Source organism: Camelus bactrianus, chromosome 11, assembly GCF_048773025.1.
Source record: "Camelus bactrianus isolate YW-2024 breed Bactrian camel chromosome 11, ASM4877302v1, whole genome shotgun sequence".
NCBI classification, from domain to species: domain Eukaryota; kingdom Metazoa; phylum Chordata; class Mammalia; order Artiodactyla; family Camelidae; genus Camelus; species Camelus bactrianus.
In genome coordinates, this window is record NC_133549.1 from 71,517,838 (window position 1) to 71,542,844 (window position 25,007).

Consider the following 25,007-nt stretch of genomic DNA (forward strand, 5'->3'; position numbering starts at 1 on the left):
TGTATTTTTCTGCTGAAAGCTGAGAGAATCTGAAAATCGCATCTGCTTTTCTCTCCCCACCTACCAAAAATTCAGAAGGCAACTGGGCTATCGGTTAATGATTAGTTTTTTCCTTATACAGAAAATACTGGCCAAAATAGATGAAAAATTATGAAACATGAAATGAGAGAACAGATCCCATGTAAAATATCTTGTTGAGATTTGCATGAGGCAGTGATAGCTCTTCTAGAGCTGGTATCAAAGTTTCTACGCTGCCTGGGAGTCCAGCTTGAGCGCTAACCTACCAGAGTTGCTGGACATCACTGCGGTCATTCTCAGGGTGCTTCATCTTATATTTCAGCACAATGCCAATTTCTATTTCAGTACAACGAGAAGCGTTTTCCACCTCATTCTGATGCTGCAGCAGGCCACCACTTTTGCTTATCCTTGACATGAACCTGCCTGCCTCTCTCACAAGATGGGAGAAGAATTCATGTTTCCTCCGAGCATCACAGCCAAATAGCAACTTGAAAGGGAAGAGGTGTTATTCCCTGTGTCCACACCTTCCATTCTGAGAGTCATTTTTCCCCCATCTTTTTTTTTTTTCCTTTCCTTTGTGGAGAATGGTGGCACTCTTACTTTAAAATATGACTAGTGGTTTTGCCCTCTTTGAATGTTCCAGTCACCAGGAAGAGGGGTTTAAATCTCTTGAATGGGTCAAGTCCTGTTCTAAGACCTTTATGAGTTGCCATACAGTATATTTGTCAAGCAGGGGTAACGTTATGATCGTGAGGAACAGGCACTGGGGGGAGATGAATGAGAATTGCTTCAGCAGCAACACCAGTCCCGTAACCCTGGCTCACATTTTTAGTGACGTGTTCTTTGAGCATCCTAGCCAGTCAGCTGTTCAGATCATCATGATGCAGCCCCACCCCTGTTCAAGGCAGGGTACATCGTTCCTGAGCTCAGCTTTTACCAAAAAAAAAAAAAAAAAAAAAAAAAAAAAGTTCCACTATAGCATTTGAATCAGAATTTAGAAGGCACGGTGTGATTGCCCAGACACCCCAAACAGCAGTTGCTGAAGTCAAGAAAGGGAAAACAGTCTTCAGCTGAAGACATGAAAATAAAGTTATTTTAAGTACATCCAGATCTGGGGGACCACTTGCAGACCACTTGCTTGTTTTATTCCTTCTTAGTTCTTTTACTGGAAATATGGATGGGTTATTTACACAGAGGAGGGAAATAAAAATGATGTTTTGTTTCACTGTAGATAAACTGTTTTGGAAAAAAAAATTTTAATCAAATGCTGTAGCAGAAGAGAAGCCCATCAAACTCTGAAATGCTATGCTTCTCATTAGCAACCGTGCCTGGTTTTTGTTTCCATACACCATTTTTGGGTTCGTATACCATAATAGACTCTGACACATTTATAGGGAAAGAAAGCTCATATATATATATGTATATATATGTATATATATGTGTGTATATATATATATACACACACACACACATAAATACACACACACACACACACACACACACATACTGTCTTTAAGAACAAGGGGAGGGAGGATGGGAAGTCCATCATAATGGGTGACTGAAACCTCCCACTTGCTAAGGGTACAGGAGGAAACAACTTCAAACCAGTACCCCTCAGGGACGGTTTGCAGTTGTTATTGTTGGCCCCTCAGGAGACCATGCATTATTCTAAAATTTCATAGTGTTAGCATGCAGGCACAGGCTGAAACTGGTCATTGAAGCAGCAAACCCCTCCCCCCAAAACCCCATTTGCTATAAGAAGATTAAATGTAAATTATAAGCACTCACATTCCAAGCAGCATATGCATAAAAAAGAAAACATGCTATTTCTCGTCATTCCTTCCCAGTCATCAGTTTCACACACTCACACCAAATTCAAAATAGAAATCTCAGAAGACAAACAAGCACCACCACAAACACACACACACACAAGAAATCAGCAAGAATGATATTAATGAAAGGCTCAAAGACAAGACAGAAACAGTTAAAAATGATGGAGCCCCACACACTGACAAACCTCTGTGAATGACAATGTCTAGACCAAGGGAGGTGGGCTGTTTTTACTCTACTTCTGGAATAATCCATTTTCACCGACCCCTTGTCAGATGTCTTCACCTCTAAACATCTGTGTCCACTTTCTCAAGAGGTGAGGCCCATTCTGACATCCTGACTGGTGGCTGTGATCCGTCAGGCTTTGAAGGACGTGTGTTCCAGCCAGGAAGAGCCTCCCTCTGGGTCATGATGTGAGTCACCAACAAGCTCTTTAACTAAGAACGGATGAGAATGTGCCTCCCGGGCGGTCGCTATTCCAGAAGATGTGGACACTCTGTGTAAAATTACGCTCTCGAGTTGTAAAATAAAATTCTATCAAAATTAAGTCGTGGACCTCCTCCTTCAGAAAATACCATCCTTCATTCCCCCCTTGGCTCTCTCTTTGGCTTCCTAATCCTTCGGTTTTGTTTTAGTGAATCGTGAAGATTCAGAACCACTGGTATTTTAGTTCCACGCCTCCATGATCATTTCCTTTTCTAGAGCTGATGTAGGTTCGAAGGTTAATTTCAGATACCAGCGTACCACTTAAAAACTCCCAAGGTTAGGTTTCAAAGAGCGATTTTGCAAGTTTCAACATTTATTTAAAACAGGAGTAAGTTTCCTATAGTCTCCCTGGCCATAGGAAGTGCCCTCTCTCTGGTGGTGTTTGCTGGTTTTCTTTTTAACCTCGTGGCCCAATGCTCTCCTCCCCAGTCTCAGGCCTCAGAAAAGGGAGTTTTCCCTGAGCTCAACGGTAATACTAAGTAGATCTGTGAGGACATCTAGTGGATCTGTGTGGAAGAGCAGCTGGTTAACACAGCACCTGAACTATCAGGAAGAGGATGCTGTGAATTGAACTAAAACGTGCTCAATGGCATTTCAATTCAATGGCTTCTCCGAATCCACAGCAGATGCTCAGGGAAGAGCGGGGACGAAGGGGAGAGGGGTTCTGGGACACGGCCCTAAGGTGGTCAAAAGTGGCACCTTGCAAGCACATGGGTCCTGCAGACTAGGGCCATTTCAGCACTGGCTGGCTGGGTCTCCTAAAAGCCCTGCTCTAGCTTCTCCCGTGTCTCTGGGCAGTGCGAACCCCGCAGCTACTTGTCATTCCATCTCTGGGCTCTTGGAACTTTACGCTCAATTAACTGCCCCCATTGGCGGACTTAAGTCTGGGAAAGCAGAAATATAAGCCTCTGGGGACTCAGTTTTCTCTCTGGCCCACATCATAAGGCTCTTGCTCTTGGACCGGTGCCACAGATTCAAACTGGTGATGTGGTTGCCGAGAACTGGACCCTGGGTCACATCTCCCTCCTCTAAGAACTCTGTCCTAGCAGGTTTCCAATTTGAGGAAAAGCTTTTATGTGCTCGCCTTCACCCCAGTGAAGTAGCTATTCATCCAATATTTCCATTATGACTTCCTAGTGCTATTTGTAGAGACTAAATAAAAGTATTTCCCTAATGGACATCATCAAAGCTGTTTACTCTGAAGTGTTTCAGACTGGAAGGTTTCTCAGACGTCCTCTTGGACAACTTTTCCTCTATTTTCAAAGGTCATGACCAGAAGAAGGGAAAGCTGTGGAGAAGTGCCTGCTGCAGACATAGTTTAGTGACTCCTCTTTCCTCGGGTCACACTGACAATCAGCTGTCAAGCTCAGGTTCTCTGCTGGTTAGCCCTTCGGAGCCAAGCCTGGAATGGAAAAGGGAGTTGGATTCCATCCCGTTCTTAGCACCATCTGCCTCCTGCATCAGCAACCCAGTTGTCAGCCAATTTCCAATTGTAGGATCTTAATTTCCAGGGTGGGCTGGCCGGGGCAGGAAAAGTGGTGCTGGACTGAAAGCCTCGGGTAGAGTGTTCCAGCGGCTGGGGGAAAGAGATTTCAGTTTTCAAATGGAGCAATTCAAGGGAAGACTGGTGTGGAAGGAAAAAAAAAAAATCTCTGCCATTCAATTTATAGACATTTGTCAGATTGCAATGTCGTGTTTAAAATCAGTCCAGTGAAGGAAGGATTATTTCCAAGCCTGAACTCTGGAACTGCTCTTCATATGCTCGGCAGAAATTAAAAGTATAAGTAAAAACATCCATGGAAGAAAGAGTCACCAAGGTGTCAGGTTGAGGCATTTGTTTGATGTGACACTGGGAATCCGAGAGCATTCTCTCAAGTCCTGTAAATGAGGGAGGATGTCTTCACTTAGCAAAATTCCTCCTAATAGCTTCCGGAGAGAGGAGAAAAATCTTCCAGGTGGTTTTTCCAAGAAAGCAGAAAGAAGGGGAAGGAAAAGCGAGTTAGTGTCAGCAGTAGAGAGCACACCGAGCTAGCTGGTCCTGCCCTCAATGCCATGTTGTGGCTGGAGAAGACAGAAGAATTTGGCACTCGAGTTGTTTGTTGATTGACATCACGCTTTCCCTCCAATTCTGAAGGATCATTATTAGATACAGTAGGCAGCTCTGCAGGTAGGAAAGTAGTTCATGCCCTCAAGCCATCTTTGTAGGTGTTCTGCAGATAAAGGGAGCCCTGGAGTCAAGTTTGGCCGAATTTTGCTTCGAATTGAAGGAGGTCACTATTTTGTTTTAATGGTACACTGAGCATTCTATAGCCTCAAACTCTGAAGGCGAGCCCAAACCAGATGACCAACTTGCCTCTTCTGCTGCAGAGGAGTTGGAGAGGGCCAGGTGCAGAGACATCTCCTCCAAATTCCAGGGCCGTTGGACTCAACTGGTCTGCAGGCTGGGTCTCTTATATACGTAAGTAAAGACCGATGCTCTTTGCTGGTGTCACCGCTCTGAATCACACACAGAAATACTGGCCTAAAAGCTCCCCACCAATTGCCACATCTTGCTGGGGGTGAGGGCTCCTACTCCCTGAGTAAGTGAGGGATGCAGCCTTACATTCACTCATTCAGACCTCCACACCGCTCATCAATGAAATGCAATGCTCTCTTCAAGTCATCTCTTTCTGCCTTAAACACGTAAAGCATCTTGCAAGATGCCTAACACCCAAAGGGGAACTGGGTATGTCCCAGTGAGGACTGTTGAAGGAGAAACTTTATTTTAAAGCAAGGGAACTTCAGAGACCATAGGAAATAATTACCACTGTGGAAATACTTGTCTCCAGGAAGGCAATTTAGATACTTACTGTCCCAAAGTTGGGTGTCCAATTCATTCTCTAACAAGCACTTTCTCGTAGAGAGAGGCACATATATTATAATAAATACATCACTCTCTCTATAAAATATCTCAACGCTTATATATAAAAATTACATTTTTACATATAATGTACTGGTTCGTATCATATATATATACATATATATATATCACAACACGGCAATATATATGTAGCATTATGTGTTCCCTTCAGGATAGGAATTCAAGCTTGACAGCAGAGGATACCAAGTATAATTTATCAAAGGCAAGCATGGCAATGACTCCCCCCCCCCCCCACTGACGAGGCCTCTAGAGCTAGTGGTAATGACCTCAGCCGACTCAGCGTCCCCTAAAGGTCCTGAGACAAGGCCTTCAAGAGAAACACTGGTTGTCAAGGTCTTATTTTCAGATGGAAAAATAAGACAAGCGCCAGAAGCTGGCAAGAGGCTGGGGGGGCGAGGAGAGGGTGGATGAACAGGAAGGGTCCCCTGTTCGCAGGTTCTCCAGCTCCAAGCTACTCTGCGGACGGTTGTTGGATGAAGGAGCTGGGGGCACGATGTCACTGCTACATGCAACATAAATACCAAAAGAAAAAAGGAACTGCAATTGTACAGAAAATAAAAGAAGTATCTCTTCTAGAGAAAGACAGGGGGAACTGGACTCCGGGCTGCTGGGAACCCGTTTTACTCACAATATATCACTACCAGTGTGCAGTTAAAATAGAGTAGGGGCCGTATTCCAAGGCAGCAAAGAGAAAAAAAATAAATCAAAAAATACGTCAATGATTAGAAGTTACAGGAAATTCCTTCAAACACAGCAATTTAGACATGACTTGCCCCCTAGGAGTCCACCCTTCGGCCAACTTCTAGAGGCTGGGGGAGAAAATGTAACTCATTAGACCAGGCTTGTTACACAGGAAAAGAAAATGGGTAAACAGTAGATTCTGAGAGCTTGCTCCTTGGCCAGACGGCTGAATTTGACTCTCTTCCTTGCTGGAGAACTATGAAGAAATGGGGGGGAAAATGCAAACGTTAAGCTGTACTACCACAGAATTTCCAGGAATGGAACAGCCACGTTCGATATTTCTCCAGAGTATGACACAATACGTTGAAGGTGGTTGAATGAACGTGAATTCATTTATCAGTGAATGGTGAGGTTGGGGGCGGGGTGGAGGAGGGTGTGGAAAGGGAAAAGCTAGGTTGGGAGGGGAGGGTTAGAAAACTGCGGATAAAGACCAGGGGTGTCATCAGCTCTGCCCTCAGGGAGCGGTATCATTCCAGGGTGAACTATTAATACGTGGCCTTCCAGCTTTGGACAATTGGTTACGTGAGTCAGCTGCCCTCTCCAACTGAGGACACATCCAAAGGCAGGGGAACCTCCCAGTGCATTATTAATAATTCTAGCTCCTTCTAATGAAAGTTTCCTTGCAACCAAACCCTGTCTTCCCCAATTTCTTAACTTGCCTGGCATACCCAGGGAAGCTCACATTTAATAATTCATTGTAGTCTAACCACCCCTTACACATACACAGCTGCACCCGCCCTCTGTAACACAGGCTGCTATGGCCTTTTCATTAGGAAAAACAATCTTTGGACAATTCTGATTGTTACCAAATATTAACCTCACAGCTGAGGAGCCCAAGGAGGGAGAGGGGTGCAGAGAGAGGGAGTGAGACCCTTGTCACACCAGCTTGGCTTCGCCAAGACAGCCCTTCAGTAGCAATCTGTGCTGTGCAGGATGGGCAATCATTCGACTCACTAGCTGAGCCAATGCTAAAGGAAATGCAGAGAGGGGAATTATTTCAAACAATTATGTGCCTCTCTCTCCAGGGTGAGGTGAAAGTCAGCTGCTGTTTGCTTCCCTGGAACCAAGATGGAAAAGTATCCTAGAGGCCAAATCCTCATTTCTAGGGACTTAAAAAAAACAACTGTGTGCTGGGTACCACTATGGCCCTGCGAGGAACGTGCCAGCGTGAGAGCAAGAGTCAGAGATGTCTCTCTTCCTCCTGCCATCTCTACACTTGCCTCCCGAGAGCCTGTTCTCTGATCAGTCACCAAAGAGACCCTTTAAAATAAGAACTGGCAATATCATTACCTTGCTTAAACTTTTCCAATGGTTGTATGTACTGCAGGACCGAAACCCAAGTTTCTTACCATACCCCCTGCCTTCCTCCCTGACCTCATCTCATACCACTCTCTCCCCAGTCCCACCAGCCCCACCGGCCTGCCTTCCTTTCCTCCAACACCGCTCACTTATCCCTGCCTTTGCCCTTGCTCTTCTGCCTACCTGGACTGGGTCTCGGCTTCAATGTCACCTCCCAAAGGGGGTCTTCCAGATCTTCCCAGCTAAAACAGCATCCATAACAGGTTCCTCACACCCACAGCCCATCCCCTTTCTCTCTGGAGCACTTGTCCCTCTCTAAAGGTGTTTCGTTATTTCTATGATCCTTGCTTGTCTCCATTCACCAGAGTGAAGGCTTCAGGAGGGCAGGGACTAGCTCACTCACCGCTCCATCCCTAGCAACAAGAGTAAGACTGGGCACAAAGAAGGCCCTCACAAACACATGAATGGCTACTCGACAGGGGAACGAAGCCTTACCATTTCACTGACACCCCCAAGGGGCCAGGTTCTCCGGCAAATATCCCGTCATGGATTACAGGCCTCAGTGCTCTCCTGCACGCCCCAATCCCCTCCACTACCAGTGCTCCCTCACAAAAGAGTTCACCCTTTCTCCTGAACTCCCGCCTTGGGGTGCTGTGTTCCTTCGGATGGAAATGATTTGGGCAATGCCGGGTCATCTGAGCTGTGTTTTTGTGTTTCCAACCAGCTGTGCTGAGCTGGGTGCTCGGCCTGGTGAGAAGGGCCATTTGAGTCACTGCATCTGGGGGATGGATGGGGAGTGAGTCTGTTCTGTGCCTTGACAGACAGGCCCCTAGATGCTCTTCCTGGTAGGTTGTAGGGATTGGAGAATTCTTAGGCCCCAAGAAGTTAGAAGCTCTTGTCAAGCGATACGGAGACTCATCTTGGGGAGGTGTCAGAGCTGGTGGATGAGGGGCCATGGGTGTTAAGTCAGTGGGGAAGGGGGAGCAACCAGCCTGAGAGGATTTCTATAGAAACTGCTCTGGACCAAGAGTGCTACCCCTGGGTCTTCGCCCACGAGGTTGAGTGTCTCCTCCGTGCTCCAGCAGAGCAATGCTTCTATCTCACTGATTTTGCATTTACTGTGCCCCCTTTTAGGGGTGCTGTGAAGGAAGTCCTGGCTTCGATCAGTATATCTCAGGAATGGGGGCCCTTCTGTCTGGTTTGTACCTGTGAAAAGCATTTTATGGAGTGATCTCTTATAACTGGGTTCTTACTCCTCAGACCCAAGGTCATCCACCTTGCCCTTCTCTTGCAAAAGTGATCAGGATGCAGCATCGAGAGAGACCTTCAGGTGAGCCTGAAACCTGGTCTGCCAGACCTGTGTGATTCTCAGCAGTCTCATCTTCCCACTAAACTTGAAGCCTCAGTCTCCTCTTTCTATAAAATGGGATTAATAACACCCCCTGTCAATTACACGGGGTCATGGTGAGGAGCAAAGGGGATGATGATCACCACGAGCACTGGGAACGTTCAGTCACCACAGGGAGGGAGGCATCGCTATTGTTTCCTCTAGGGTTGTGCACAATTTCATCAGGCGACACAACCTACTCACTGCAAACCTCACTTCAAGCGCTAGCTTTTCGAAAGCTCACCCTCCAACATTCCTGATGTACTGTATCTTTCTGAAGAGGTCCCGCTGGCAAGCTGCTTTGTAAGGAGTTTGAAACAGGATACACCAGAAGCTATCGTGAGCCCAATCTAGTCTACCCCAAAGGGCAATGGGGTTTGAGGTTGGTCACTGGGACAATGGCAAATAAAGCCCATTGGTGATGACCAAGTTCTTTTCTTGGGCCAATCCGAGGGTATCACAACTGAGAACTCTGGGCTTCGGTACCCAAAACTGCAGGAACCCCAAATGGAAAGAGTCCGCTCCCATTTGGGAGACCAAGTCCTCAGACTCAGTTCCCCTCTCAGCCCTAGCACAGCCATCTTTACACGTGGTGGTCCCCCATCCATCGGAAATCACTGTGCAAAAACACTCGCTCCTCCCAGGCCTCGCCTGCCCTCCTTTTCATACATCGTATTGACAGTGTTCGACTGGACACATCTACCTAGGCATCCCCTTAGAGTCAAGAAGTGAGGATCAGGCATGAGGTTCATGCCCAGGTGTTGACAGCGGTGATTTTTCATCCTCTGCTCTAATCAAGCAAGGACAGGTATTTCTTTCCTGTCTCTTTAAACTGCGGGGTGAAACATAAACATATTCAAGAAACCTCTTGATGTTTAGTGTTTCTTGAAAGGGGAAAGGAGAAGGGAAATGAATTTTGGGGGAAAAGGAAGGCAGGAGGGAGGGAAGGGGGAAAGAAACACTACTTACGCCGTTTGCAGCCGCATTTTTTAATTCTTTTGGGATCCGTGATGTCATCATGACAGGCCTTGCAGTAAAAAAATGCCCTGGAGAAAGAGAATGGAAAAACTGACACGTTTCATAATCCACCCAAGTGAAATGAAGACCACATTTCCTCCATCGTGGTGCCAAATTAATGAAACACGCCAGCACTAATTTCCTTTAATCTTCTGAAAAGTTTAGACGTTTACAGACGGAAATGTTTGTTGCAAGACCATTCATTTCAAACATAGGATTCTGCAATTTGAGTTAGTGCTTCTTTTCGTGAACTTTTTATTTGAAAAGGAGCCGGGAGAAAGACTGCTGATGTGACACACCACGTCTGCTCATTCCTCTTTCATTGTGGAGGACAGCACTGAATGCTGCTCATCAGAACACGTGGGAAACCAGCGCTGGGCCCTCGGTGGGAAGTTAAATACACCTTCAACATCCTGACAGTCTGCTCAAACAGGAACTAAAGGGGCACAAGGATGACATTCCTCAGTCAAATAAAAATATTAGCCTTGTGACTTTAAAGTGCTTTCTCTGGTCAGCCAAAGAGAGAGGCTGAGAAGGACAGGGCAAGTCCTTCTGGGATTTCGAGCCCATATTTCACTCTCAAACTGGCTGGACCCACTCCCATGCTCTCCAAGCCTGATAACACGCCATCAGTGAAGGTTTTCTTCTCTCTAAGGCGCGCAGCTCAGCTGCCCCCTGGGCTGAGGTGGGCAGACAGTATTACAGGGTTGAGGTGGATAGAAGGAGACCCAGAGGAAGCAATCAACAAGCAAATCCCCTCACGGGATTCAAGTGTTGATATGTGATTACAAGGTACAGTGGCTGCGTCAGAGATACCCTGGATGAGACAAAACAAGATCACTGGAGCACTGTTTAAAATTCACTGAGGGGCTGTGTCCTTTCAGTCCTGAGGGTTCTGTGATAAAATTCATTGAAACAACCTTCTGGATACTGGGACTAACAAAATTCCTGGCTTACCTCCTTCACCACTCCCAGTAGGCAATTGAATGCCAGGGAGGAACATGGTCTTTCTTCGACCTGTGCTAGGAAGAAATCAACATAATTCTTGACCCTTTTATTCTTGGTTCCTTTTTATGGTTTTCACAAGACTTCATTTACGATTGGCACTGATTGGAAACCAACAGTAAGACTTCAGGATTTGGAAGAGACCATGGAGAACTTGCAGCCAAAGTCCCTGGGACTCGGTGTCCTCATCTGTAAATTGAGGAGGTTGTGGTGACCTGCCCAAAGTCATCCTTTCTGGACCTTGGCCGGCTCCAGGACTTCTGAATCCAAGTCCAGTGCTCTTTCCACCCTAGCAGCTCATCCACTATTTAAATGCCAGTTTTTGTCCATGGACAAAAAAGAAAAGCCAGCTAATTGTTTGCCTGAGTGGCAATGCCACTAAGGACCCAATCAGTGATGACCTGCCTGGAAAGCGGAAGGACAGGAAAGAAGGAAGAGATTTTGCTTCCACTGCCTTTGGTTATTTTCTTCCCCTTTTGATACTTCTACACATAATAATAATTGTAACAAAAACAATAGCTAACATTTATAGAGCACAGATCATTGGCCAGGAGCTGTTCTAAGCATCTTATAAGAATGAACATATTTCATCCTCAAACAAACCTTTGAAGGAGATAGGATTATTATCTCTGTTATACAAGATAAGGAAACTGAAGCACAGAGAAGTTAAGCATTCTGCCCAAGGTCACACAGCTAAAAGTGGCAGAGCCAGGATTCAAATCCACATAATATAGTCCCAGAGCCCAAGGTCCTAATATCTTTCCACTAAAGAGACGGTGAGATGAGAATGAGTCTGAATAGACTATTGAAAAGATAAAATATAATTACTTCATGAATTAAAGCTGAATTCTGAAAGTGAACTACACAAAGATCCAGCAGGTAAAGTTCATAAAAAAATAGGGGTGCGGGACGTCCGGGGAGAGGTCTGTGGTGACCTGGAGACACACCCCCCAAGTGAAGGGGACAGAGTACTAACTCCAGCTGACTTCTGCCAAATGGTCTTTCTCTGTAAGCATCATTCTCTTCCCACACACCTCTGCCTCTCATGCTCACCCCTTACTGCACACCTGCGCACTACTGGGGAAAGGGCACGCCTCTGCTGACTGATCTCACTTTAAATCCAAGGCTGTGGATTCCAGAAGCCTTTTCACACTGCTCGGGAGTGGGTACCCCCATCCCTCCTCCTCCCACCTCAGCCCTCTCTGCTCTCCTCATGACGCCCTCTCCTCCTCACCCCACGCCTGCTCCAAGCAGCCCTTGGCAAGTAGCCTTGCCCCATGCACCATCAGGAAGACCAGAGCCGTGTCCTGCAAGGCTGGCCTTTAGGATCTCCTTGCCTTCAGGTTTCCTGCTGCGTTTGGCCAATGGCAGAAGCCAGCAAGAGACTGGAGGGTGAAAGAGGTCATGAAATGGTCGTGGCAACATTTCTCTGCTGAAGGACCCAGCTCCTGCCAGGCAGCCTTTCCTGCACTACAACCTCTCTCTCCAGGTTCTGAGAGCCCTCCTTCCCCTTGAGACTGCAGATTGAGGGCTGAGAGTGGTGCCCCTCTGTTACTAGCTCTGGGGTGTTTGGCCATCCAGTGTTGGTTTTCCTTAACTCTCTGCCCACAACTTTATATAGTCCCTTCATCAAACTCTCCTCCATTTTCCCATTTAAGTGTGCCATCTGTTTCTTGCCAGGACCCTCACTGATACAGCACCCCAGCTTACTTCTCCAGTCCTCACCTTTTCCCAGAATGTCAGAATCTTAAATCCAACTGGCATTATGATATCTCCATGTGTACGCTCACCATGCCTCTCCTGCTTAACTTAGCCCAGCTAGAATTCTGAATTTCTGACCACCCCAAACTTGCTCCCCCTCCAGTTTTCTCCATCTCAGTAAGATGGAGCCATCATCTACCCAATCATGTAAGCTCCAAATCTAGGCTCCTTTCTTGATTCCTTTTTTTTCCTCCACTTCTTATAACCAGTTCATCAATGGGTCCTACAGACTCTCTAAAATATGTTCTGAATTGGTCTTACTTCTCTCCACCTGTACTCACCAATCTAGTCCCAGCTATCCTCTCCCGCCTAAACTATGCAGTAGTCTCTGAGTCCATGAGCCTCCCCTCCTATCCTACTACACCCCATTCTCCACAATGCAGTAGGAAACACCTTTTAGCAACATCAATCAGACTATATCACTGCCAGTATAAAGCCATATTATAAAAAGCGCAAGCTCAGCAGAAAGTCCTATGGAAACCAGCCCCTGCCTTCTCTCTAACCTCATCTGACCCAGATATGTTCTTCCCGGAGGCTCCCCGAACACAACGAAATCTCCCCCACCATGCCTTCTCTTCCCTTCTGATCTTTGTATGACGGATTCTTTCCCATCCCTGCTCAAGTAGCTCTCCCTTACACCCAGTCTCAGTCAGTGACACTTGCATTAATTCTTTGCATCACGAATAAACAAAACTGCAATTCTCTCCTCCCCAGAATGTGAGCCCATGAGAGCAGGGTCTTCTCTCCACTGTTCACCACTGCCTCCCTGGCACCTAGTACAGAGTGTTCTCAAAAGTCAGTGTCCTACAGACATTTGATGTACAAATGAGTGTGAGAATTCTTGGAGGGGTTCATGCCTCTCTTTCTAAAACTTTGCATTGGGAAGTTTCTAGGAGCTACAAATCCATTAACTTTCTCTGTTGTTCTCTTGCAGCAGAGGGTGCAAACCCAATACTAGATCATCATAATCAACTTTTCCATTTTTACAAAACTTGTTTAGTTTCATTCAAACCTCCAATGTGCTTTCTGCAGTTTTCTGCAGTCTTCATCTATTGAATCCCCTAACTGACAGCATTTGCTCTTGACACATCACACAGCACGGAAAATTACAGGCTGGTGTTGAGGCTGATGGTGCCAGCATGTACTTGTGAATGCCATAAAGCACTGAAATGAGACATACTGCACTCCCTAATACAGGAGGTAATTTGTTTTTTGGACTGCCTGGTATTTGTGACATTCATTAGTGAGAGATGCAAGAGGAAACAGAATTACACAAATGTTCATGTTCTATTTGCTATCCGGCAGGGGACACGTGATCGATGGTACTGCTCTGCTCCCCAGTCCCCCGGCGTGGTGCTGAGATGCTGTTTCCAGCTTTTGTGCCTTGCAGTCTGGACCAGGGCACAACCTTCTCTTCCAGAAGATCTGGAGGAGCTTCAGTCCCATTTACCCCCACTTTCCTCTCTCCAGTGAACCCAGTTTTGGTGGGGGAACTGGATAAGGAGATGTTCCTCTTCCATACCTGAATGATGACAATCCCTTCCCAATTTGCAGAAGTAAATTTAAGTCATTAGAAAGCTCAATTTCAAGGATTTTTTTTCACTGCTGCGCTCCATTTTTTTTCTTTCCTAAAAGGTTTTATAACTACTATGGTTAGTTTGCAAGAGTGGGTGAAGAGAAAGAAAATAGTAAGTGTCAGCTGTCAAATCTCATAGGTCTGCTGCTCTGCGTTGCAGGCTCACCTTTTGGCAAATAATTAAGAACGAACCACTATTCCTCTACACCAGAAACTAACACAACCTTGTAAACTGACCTTATGCCAATAAATAAATAAATAAATAAATAAATAAATAAATAAATAAATAAATAAATAAATAAATAAATAAATAAATAAAATTTTTAAAAGAAAGAAAGGGGGAAAAAGAGCATAAGTTCTGGAACCAGACTTCCTGGTTTTAAATCCTGGCTTTATGACCCACTAGCAGGGCATATTTGGTTAGTTACCCAATCTGTGCCTCAGTTTCCTCACATGTAAATGGGGATAGTAATGCTACTTGTCTGGTAGGCTGTTGAGAGGATTAAGTGAGTTCATTGACATCCGGAAGCCGGTGCTTAGACCAGCGCTAGCCCACATTGAACTCTGCGTGAGAATTCACTGGCACTGTTAAGGGTGGTAGAACATGTGGGTTTCAGAAAAGGAAAGTCCTGTTTCAATCTGGGCTCTGACATGTGCTTCACGGTCTTGGATAAATCATTTGTCTCAACTTCACAGATGAGGAAACCAAAGCTCTCAGAGTTTTAGAAGACCTATCTCAACAGGTTATTCTAAGGAAGAGCAACAAAGGACGCAGAACACCCAGCGCAGCCCTGGCTCCGAGTAGGAGTGCAATAAACGAAGGCAACAGTCTTATATAAATAATTATAGACCTTGAAAATTAATTATGTATTTAAAATATTTTATGTAGCATTGTTGTTTAGCTGAGCAATCTATCTGACCATCTGAGTTATATTTTCTGCTAGGAAATTTTTTTCCTAGTTCACAGGTTAGAACCAAATATCACAATATTCCACGGTGTTCTGCAAAAAGCCCTATGATTTCCTGGGCTGCTTAAACAGGTTTAAGGATACTAATAAAAGTGCCATGAAACATGGGGACCAATGAAATCCTTGGCTATACCTACAGAGGCTTAAGAATTAAACCTGACAACTTCAGCCACTTACCTAGAAGGCCACAAATCGAAATATAGCCAGTTTAGTGTTTCACCTGAAATTAATCTGAGAAACTTGAGATTCCACTCAGCATGTCCAGTAGAAAATAATTAATTCTAGAGGAAATTTGCCTGGATAATACTGGTGAAGAGCATGAGACAAGGGGCCAGATGTCACATGTTGTGTCATTCCGGCTCATCAAGAATCAAGATGACTTTGAACAACCAATTAGGCTCTCTGGGACTCACTTTCCTCCCTTGGAAAATGAAAGAGCAGGTATCTAGACCCTCCTAGTTCTAAAATGCTATTATTCTGATTCAAAGATGTGACATTGATTGTGGAAGCATTTGAAAGCACAGTCTCTTTTTCCTAAGACTGGGCACCCTTTGATGCTCATAGCCATGTTAAGAAGCTTTGGGGTTAGAGCCCGGTGCATCCTGGAAGCATGCCCACCTCTGTGGATGGAGATGTCTATGGCTGAGCCAGAAAGGAAGGCAAATGAAAATAAACTCTTACCTTTTAACTTCTTTGGCATCACTTGCGATGAAAAATCCTAAAGTACCTTCTTGGATCTTAAGATGGTTTCCAGGATTAATTAATATACTGCTCAGTGAACAAAAACAAAGAAAGAAGACACAGTTGTAAGGTCATGTTCTGAAGAAAACCTTGTTGGCTACACCATACTGTTATTTTATAGGGGGCCCACTAGTCTAATGCTTCCCCCAAAGATTTTGCCTAGAGCCTGACGTCCACTGTCCCACACATGTAATTGGATATTACCATCATAAATCTCCGCTGCCCAGTTCCCAGGCTGGCATCGCCCCAGTCGCAGATATCAAAGCAAATCTAGGTTTGGGAGCTGAGTTTGAACAATGGGATTGCCTTTGTGGGCTTCTGATTTGAAGCAAAGTTCCTAAATGTATCCGTTAGGAAACTGCTGTTGAAGGTCAGTGTTGACTGTGATTGGTTTAACAGAGCTATTGCTACAAAAATTTTCCATTTGATAACATAGCATTCATGGGACCCCTATATGCATTTAGAAACATACGTGTATACACACCACATATTGCCCAGGGAATGGTATGAGACCACTGTAACCAGTGCAGAAGTAAACGGAACATCCGCACAACCCTGATAAGGACATGGAAGCGGATTCCATGTGCAGCCGATGTAGAAAGAATTGGATCTACCTTAGCAAGGAGAAAGAAAAATGCCAGCAATGGGAAACACTTAACGATCGCAGTCTATTTACAAAAATGTAAGGGAGTGTTTGAATAAGGTATATTCAAGGTCTAGTACATCCTGATGGGGGCCAATTGTAATTAAAAAACACATGCAAATTAGCCCTTAAAAAAAAAAAAAAAGAAACTTCCCCCGCAGGGAGGTAGGAACCTAAATATACACTGTCCTATTTCAAAGTGGTATAAATAGATTAGCTGACCAAGTTGGATTTGGACTGACAGAAGAGATAAGTGTATCCTAATCTAATAAATGGGTGAAACAAACAAGTTTAATTTTCTTCAGGTCAATAACAGAATACAGGAATATCTTACACAGAGACTGAGATGAGGCTTTGGGCTTAATGGACATGGAATTTAGGCATTCTAAATGCAGCCGTAGACACAGCAGACGTATTCTTTGATCTGAAAAGCTGGTGTTTAAGGTAATAGATGTTTGGAATCAGACTCAAGGAAGTCTTCAACTGCCTAACACAATCAAAATGGAGGGAAGTATTTAACCTGGAATCTTTCACTGCTGGTAAAATCATTCCAGAAAAGTGCTGGGACCAACTGAGTGATGTATGTGTGGCAAGGCAGGAAGGACCCAGGTGAACTTCTGTTCTGTTCTGAGAACTCAAGAGTAGATCATTATTGCAAAATGTTTGTGGTCACAAGAGCATCCATTATTACCCGTAACAAGACCTGACAGGAGGAAACCAGTCCTGTGACATCGCTGTGATTAACACTAAGTAATAGGAGTCCATGAAGATTTGATTTGAGTGTCCTGCCCTAGAACCAAAGGCAATAGAGAGACTCCTCACCAGTCAGGAAGCAGCAGGTCACGCTAACAGCGCAGCTTGTGACAGGCAGGGGCGCTGCATTGGCACCTCCTAGTTACCCCTCCAACACTCTTCACCTAGGTTTAACAGCCCTCTGACTTTTCACGATCATAAGAGGAAAAGGGCCAGAGTTTCTACCACTTAGATGGAGTCCTTTTTCAAAGCCAATGAAATGCAATGCTTTAGAAGGTCAGAATGCTGGATTTTGCGTACTTCCTTTCCCCCTTGCCTGCAGGGCAGTTCTTTTGCACCCTGGCTCTGCAATCAGAAATTGGATCCAAATTCCAGCCCTGCCATTCAGTAGCTGTGTGACTTGGGACAAGTCACTAAACCTCCCTAGAACTTAACTGCCTAATCTACAAGATGGTGATGATCAGCCTAGTCTTTCTTCAGAGGATTCAGGGAGATAAGGCACAGAAAGCTCAGTGCAGATTGCTTACTGTCATTTTTATTATCTATAACGGCCAAGAAGAGTCAAAAGTGTATTTCATTTTTAATGAAATGATCGCTTCAGCTGGCCCCACGGAATGGAACCCAGGACTTCTTATCAAAATATCCTCCCCATAATGAGATGAAGGACTGTTCACTCAAGAATAATAAATATACAGGGACATAATGAAAAGCTCTGGATCCTTCTGGAGTTTAAAGGAGCTAATTCCTTAAAGTTAGAAAAGCCTACATTTTGATGTGTATTCATATAAAAGTGTAAAAAGGCTTCTTGAGTGGAAAAAAAAATCCCATCATGATTTTTAACAATACAATTCAAAAGGGGAAATTTGACACTCATCAATGTCTTGGTGACATATATGTGCAAAACAAGCCTCGCACAGAACCCTGTTTTCTTTTTTTACATCCTGTGCTTCATTAATTGCACAGAGTGATCAAGCCCATTGCATCATGGTGGGAGTTCGGTGAGAGCAAGGTTCCCATCAATGGAAAGTTTCTTCTCATTTCCTTTGTTCTCTAGTAACAAAGTGAATAAGAACTGGCGTACAGTGAGAATTCAGGACTGTCATTCTGGAGACAGCAGATTGAGATAATTTGTCACAGCCTTCGGGCTTGCTTTAGTCAAGTTAGCATGGCAGAGAGGAAATGTTGTGGGCGCTGATGTAAGGCAGATTTGTGTTCAAATCTCAGTTTTCTTGGCCGACATTGGTTCAGTGAGCATGTGACTGTGTCAGGCTGACGAGCTTAGGTCCTGGCTTTGGGCGTGTACCTGCCACTAAGCCTCACTCTTCTCATCTGTAAAATGGGGTGAATAATCACTAGCTTACAGTGTCACTAAGAGAATTAAAGGACACACTGTGTGCTGAGGGCCACATGGTAGGTCTTTAATTCATGGTCAAAATAATTACCACAAGTAAACGAGAGGTAGATAATCTCTCACAGCATCACAGCTCCCCGTTTTGTCTTTGGTGCTAAAAAACTACATATGAGGCACTCTACTGGCCTTGAAAGATCTTTGTACTGATAGCAGTATCCAAAACATTTTACCCTCCTGCAACACCTGGGGATGGGCTCATTTGCACTGGCTTTTGGCTGCACAGTGGAGTACCTCTATTCTTTAAAACTTACAGCTGATTGTGTAAGGCACTAAAAGCACCTCCAAGGACATCACTGACTGTGCGACTCCAGGATGCCCTGTTGTTCTCTTTTGGATGGGGGAGAGGCTTTAAATTATCTCATGAAAGATGTGAGGTTGCCTCATTTGCAAATATCCCAATCAGGCTAAGGCAGCCTTCTGGGTGGGAATCGAGAGACTGAGCTCAGCTCTGGAGAATAAATGAAGAAATCTATATACATAAAGAAGCTCATTGTGCTGGATTCCACTCATAGATGTAAGGGTTTGGTAAAGAAAAAGGTGCCCCTGATTTCAGGGGACCACTGCATATAATACGTCCTGAGTAAGGATACAAAGTTTCAAAGTCTCTTTGAGAAAATATATTACCTTTTTGATATTTTAGACATTGAGTCTTCTATCCACGTTCCAAATCTAGAAAGTTTAAATGGAGTAAATCCTCCTCTCTTTGAAAATATAAAAAGATAAGGATCTTAGACAGAAGAAACATTTTTTTCCAGCCAAGTGCCTGCTACCCTTAGAATACATTATTGACCGTCTAATGGGAATATGTAAATCTTCCCAAAGATCTTTGATCTCTTAAAAGAATATCCAGTCTTAAGTTTGTTTTGCTCTTGTGACTGCCAAACGTCCCCGTGTGCATCACATTAAATCAGTCTCTTGCTCCAATTTTGTCTAATTCACTAGCTTATCAGAGATAAACTTCAAGATGTGTCATGTGAAGAATCAAGAAAATCTCTAAGAAAAAAGTCCATATATCAATTAGCAGAATTCCAACAGGGATACATTCTTGGCAGGGGTGGATGTTCTCTCATTTCAAGGAACTATAAATTATCTCCTTCTTCTATGACCTTGTTAATTTCAATGGAAACCATTCAGTAACAGCTGGAGGCAAAGGGCTGGTGTGATTCCCTTTCCCAAGGATTTTTGCTCTCTTTTTCTCTTTCTTTTGCTCTCAAACTAGTTTTGTACCTGGACTTACTCTTTTGGCTCCTTATCCACCCTGTGGATAAGGATATAGGGAACCCATAGTGAAATAAAGGGGTGAAAAGCATAATCTTGTTTTATTTACTTCTGTAAATAAGTGTCTCATAGTAGCCAGTTTACAGCCCTGCAGGCAATAGGCAAATTTCAACTATTTGTTGAACGAATGAAAACCATAAGCATTGGTCTCAGTTCCAAAAGTGTCTCTTTCCTTCTCTAATAAAGAGAAAGGTAGTCACAGCTGTTCTTTCCAAGACCGAGCTGCAATTCTCATCCGTCGGGGCTACCAGAGGAGGGACCATGTCTCTTCTAAGGGGTGTTGGCAAATGAGCTAACAATCTCCCAAATGCATTAAATATAAGTACGTAAATGTTCAGATATAGAAACGGCTAGTCCTTTGGAGAGTTGGCACAACTGATTTCAATACGGAAAATCCACCACTCCCTTAGAACTGAAATATGTGTCCACGTTCACATGGAATCACTAGTGGGGCTCAGCCCAACAGGGAAGCGTGTCCGTCAGGTTCCTCCGGGAGGGGGCACCAGACCTCACGCTGAAACTCATTTCATGGTGTATCTTTCACTGAACTTTGGTCAGGTTGGAGATTTGGGGCTTAATGGGGCAAAATGATGTGTTCCTTTTCTCCACCACTTATGCATAACAACTGGGAAACATCTAGGCCTTCCTCCGTCAATCATCATGAACTCGACTTGTTAGCTGTTTGAGGGGAAAACCAAGGATCAGTAATTCAACTGAGACAGGTATTTTTTAAAGGAAACATTTATCCATTATGGATAAATATGACAGATGCGTATTTCTCTCCACTCCTCTCAATTTTGGTAGGGGTAGCATACCATTCCCTGGGCAATTACAAAAATATCACTCACATGAGAAGAGACTTTGTACTTGATAACATGGTGATTATGTCTATGTCCAGCCAGCTACTGGGATGTCATTAACTAGAGCGAGAAGATAAGGGCCATCTAGGACTTCAGTTCATGCTGTGCCCAGATGAATCATGCCACTGGGAAGTGGCCTCTCTGACCACACAAGGTCGTATACGATTGTTGACCCAACAGTTGCCCTGTAGTTTATGGGCTGTGTTAGGGCACAGCCTACAGAAACCCCAAATCTCAAATCTTATTGCCTTCCTGGAACTTTTCGTTTCTTCTAGGCTTTAAAATATATTCTGCTGGACTCCCACACAACTAGACACACGCACGTTTACTTAAAGAATATATGTAAGAGCCCAGTGTGTATTCCATGCTTCAATATACCTGAGCCCAAGTCACTTACACAGAGACAGCATAATAAAGATTGCTCCCAGTTGGTCACATTTGAGTGACCGCCACTGTGGTCTGCCAATGACAGAGGCAAGGACTTGCTTAGCCTGAATCCATCTCAATAATTTTAGAAATAGCAACTTAAAATCTATTTTGCACATAAGGAAAACAGTAGCCATATGGGATGGGGAAGAGAGAGTTCATTTGGGAAGGACCAGGCTGGAAATTTGGTTCTGGGAGCAAGCCACGTCACTTTCTGATACACTTTCAGACAAGTCATGCCTACATCACAACATGCTTCCACCACAAGATAAAAGGACTCAAAGGCCAAAAGCCAACAGCAGAGGTGCAACCACTGTGGACCTTTGAAGATGCAAAGTGTTGCAGTAACTTCTCGCAGTTGGATCATAGCAATAATACCAAACTGACAGGAAGCCACCTCTACTCAAAAAAATCACACAAGAATCTGACTTTGGAGAGAGTTCCAGACAAATACACACACACACACACACACACACACACACACACAATTACAAACACAAACACGTGACAGTGAATACAACCACAGAGCAAAACAACTCTTGAGAAGATGAACAAGTAGGCATCTCAATAGAATGTTTTCAACAATACGGTCTTAGAGAACACATTATTAAAAAAAAAAAAACTACACCAGAAATATTACCCAAAATGTTAGGGAAAAAAAATTATCAGTGAGGATTTTGTCATGCTTCATGCAACATAAAACAGCAGCAAAACAGGGTGAAGTCACACAGTAAAAGTTGAGATACTTTATATTAAGAAATATGCCCAAACACACTGGGAAAAAAAAAAGAAAGCCATGAGGTCATTTCAATAAACAGTACTCATTCAGTAAATCAAATGTGGTAATCTGACAATTTAGTGGCAGTGTGCTAAGTCTGCACTGAGTACTGGCCCAGAAAGAAAGTACGCAAAATGCTGTCATCAAAATGAGCATAAGGGAAAAGAGTTACGTATAAGGGCTTGGTCTCTGTTTTGTGGATAAAAGGACACAAATTCAGGTCTACAAACTGGAAACCAGACACAGTGGGGAGGTCACTGGGAATGTGGATGTGGTATGCAGACAGATGGTACCACAGAGTCTGGTGGACACAAAGACACATCAGGACAGGACAGAAACAGACACTAAGGGCTGGAGAGAAGCATCGTCCTTTTCAGCTTTAATAGCATTGGTTCCTATCATTGGTGCCATGACTGAAAACAGGATGGGGCCTTTGGTTTTTTGTAGGTTTCCTGCAAAGAAGTTAGTGCGTCATCCGAATGAATCAACAAATCAAACAAGAAAAGCAATATACTACTTGCACTTTTTAGGTACTCTGGTTGGAAAGAGGTTTGTATATAAACATACATATATACACACACACACATATATATGTATCTACTAGACAAGGGAAAAAGATTATATATACATATACACATATATATAATCTCTATCTTCCTGAAATCTTGGCAAAGGGTTAGTCCTGTGGTTGGAAGTGAAGACAGAGGGTGGAGGTTGGGAGGAAAGTTAACGAAGAGGGCATACCGCTTTCGGCTTCTGCAAAACGACAAGAAAAGAATTGAAAATCAAACAATTTGATAATAAATCAACTGACACGAGAAAGAAAGAAGGAATAAAACCTTTGTTTCAAATTATTCTGAGGATGCATGTGAAAACAAGGTTTTCCAGCAAAGCATGGGAACAGTATCATGGGGTGGAACAGCAACAAAGGAGGTAGTTCACAAAGGTCGGAGGCACGGGGTGGGAAAGAGAAGCGAGTTCTCAGAATTTGAACACCCGGTCACTTAGGACCCGTGAGAGGAAGGGAAATTGGACACTTTTAAATGAAGAACATTGTTATCTAAGGAAGGGTCAGAAATGCAGTTCTTTTTAACATGCCTACTATGTTTAAGTCCCGTGTTTTCTCAGAGGAATCATCCACATTCCCCCAAACACACCTTTTTCCACAAGAACCAATGTGCTTCCACACTGAGACCAAGCCACATTTGAGGGTTAAGCTGGCAACTGCACACAGAAAGCCAAAACCAAGTGAAACAAGTTCTTTTCACCATTTTCTGGAAAAAATAAATCTAAAAAACTATCTACATGTATAAACATGGCTTTGTTGAAAACATCTCAGATTCGTGAATTCCTTGGAGCCTCCATCAAATAAAAGATTTTGTCTTCGCAGAAAGCTCTGAGTTATTTTTCTTAGGATGGCAACAGTGGATTCACATCGAACCATGAAGGGCCTTTCTCTCCCCCTCCTTGGGACCAAAAGGTGGCAGGTGGGAGATGACGGGTCAAGGTTCAAGGTGCAGTCTTCTGCCATGAAATTATTCCAGAATCATCCAGAAACACTACACAGCATCACCCGCATTGTGACATTTTTTTTTAAAGAGATGCACAAAAGTGATAAAGAGAGAACACTGAACTACACAAAGATTTACTGACTTGGCAACATGGAGAATATCATTTGCAGAAACCCAGGATACACATCTCCCTATACAGGTACAGGTGAGTACTGGCAACAGCCTGGGCCAGCCCACAAGCCCAGAAACACCCACCTTATCTGTTCAACAGCAAATAGCCAAGAACTTTCAGTTTTTTTGTTTTTTGTTTTTTGCAAATAATATTCCTCACTTTGCCAACACAGAAAAGGAAAATATATGTCTACAATAGGCATTTGTTAACAGCTGCTGCCATGTTCTACCACGTGGCCACCAAATCTACCATGTTGTCTTCCATTTGGTTGATTTGGATTTTCAAGATAATTTCCCATGTGATCAGACTGACTTTGTGAGCAACCTGATCTGGTGGTTAAGGTAACAAGAGAACATTGGATTGACTTGCTTACAATCCAGTGTCTGGTTTGTTTGTTGGTTTGGTTTTTGGTATTTGAGACAACGGACTGTGCATTTGGAAGTCTGGCTTTATCGGGTCATTCATCCAGATAATGAAAACTCCTTAAACGGTGATAGCCGGAACTTTCTAGTCTTGCCCTGTTCTCTGCTCAGTTATGGAGGCGTATGTTGGAGGGTATATGCACCCCATCCTTGGGCATCTATAGGAAGACTTATTTAGTGTAGCTAAGAACAAACCATGGATGTCATTTCAGAGGACAAAGCCCTGAGCATTTCTCAGTGAGCTCTCTTCCTTCCAAAACTATCGATAAGAATTAGGGAGCAAAAATCATCTCTCTTTTATCTGCAATGCACACAGTACTCTATCAACAAAATGCCTTGTTAATGCAATGCTTCCTTCTTCCAGGCAAACCCATATATTGACTGAGGTGTTATCTATTTCGACCAGACCCAGTCCCTCATCAGTCTGAGTTGCACATAATTAAGTGCAAAATAAATAAGTAAAGAAGGCTCCTGCCTCCAAGCCCTGCTCTCCTGGCTGATTTATATGAAGCTGATATTCTGCCACCTGGATTTCAGTTGCACCGGGAGAAACACATATGGTACACAATAGGCTGCTTGTAATTTGGCTATCAAGAGAGCTGGTATCTCCCATCACGGCTCTGCCCCATGCCTGCTATGAAGGAGGCCAGAGTCCACCTGCTTTTTGCAGTAAAAATGGGTTTAAGGTCAAGGTCTGTCCTCAGTTATGCTGAGAGGGTGCAAAGTGCAAGCCAGCATGACCGGGTGGAGGTTTGGATGCCTCATCCCTTTCCCCAGGAGAAAACGCTCTGAATGTCTGGTGGGGCCTGGGATGCCAGGAGTGCCTGGGATAGAAGAGCTGTGTCTGGTCGAACACGCCTTGAAATGTGCCTTTGAGGCAGAGAAGTGTGGCATTAGGATTCCAAGCAAATAAATAATGTGTAAGAAAGAAGTGGACTGAACGTTCCCGGGGGGCACGCTCACCATCATAAGTGTCAGCCACCCGCTGGTTCGCGGCAAACTTA

At 44.1% G+C, this 25,007-nt stretch overlaps 1 protein-coding gene across 15 annotated transcripts in view; it reads right to left on the reverse strand.

Moving 5' to 3' along the window:
- Positions 1 to 25,007, reverse strand: part of KCNMA1 (potassium calcium-activated channel subfamily M alpha 1) — a 705,404-nt gene that overhangs the window by 119,746 nt on the left and 560,651 nt on the right. For all 15 annotated transcript variants that reach the window (XM_045522775.2, XM_045522776.2, XM_074374290.1 and 12 more), the window contains exons 17-18: positions 15,690 to 15,776; positions 9,651 to 9,727 (exon numbers count right to left, since the gene is read on the reverse strand). In XM_045522775.2, the coding sequence (XP_045378731.2) occupies positions 9,651 to 9,727; positions 15,690 to 15,776 (164 nt within the window). The remainder of the gene's footprint in view (positions 1 to 9,650; positions 9,728 to 15,689; positions 15,777 to 25,007) is intronic.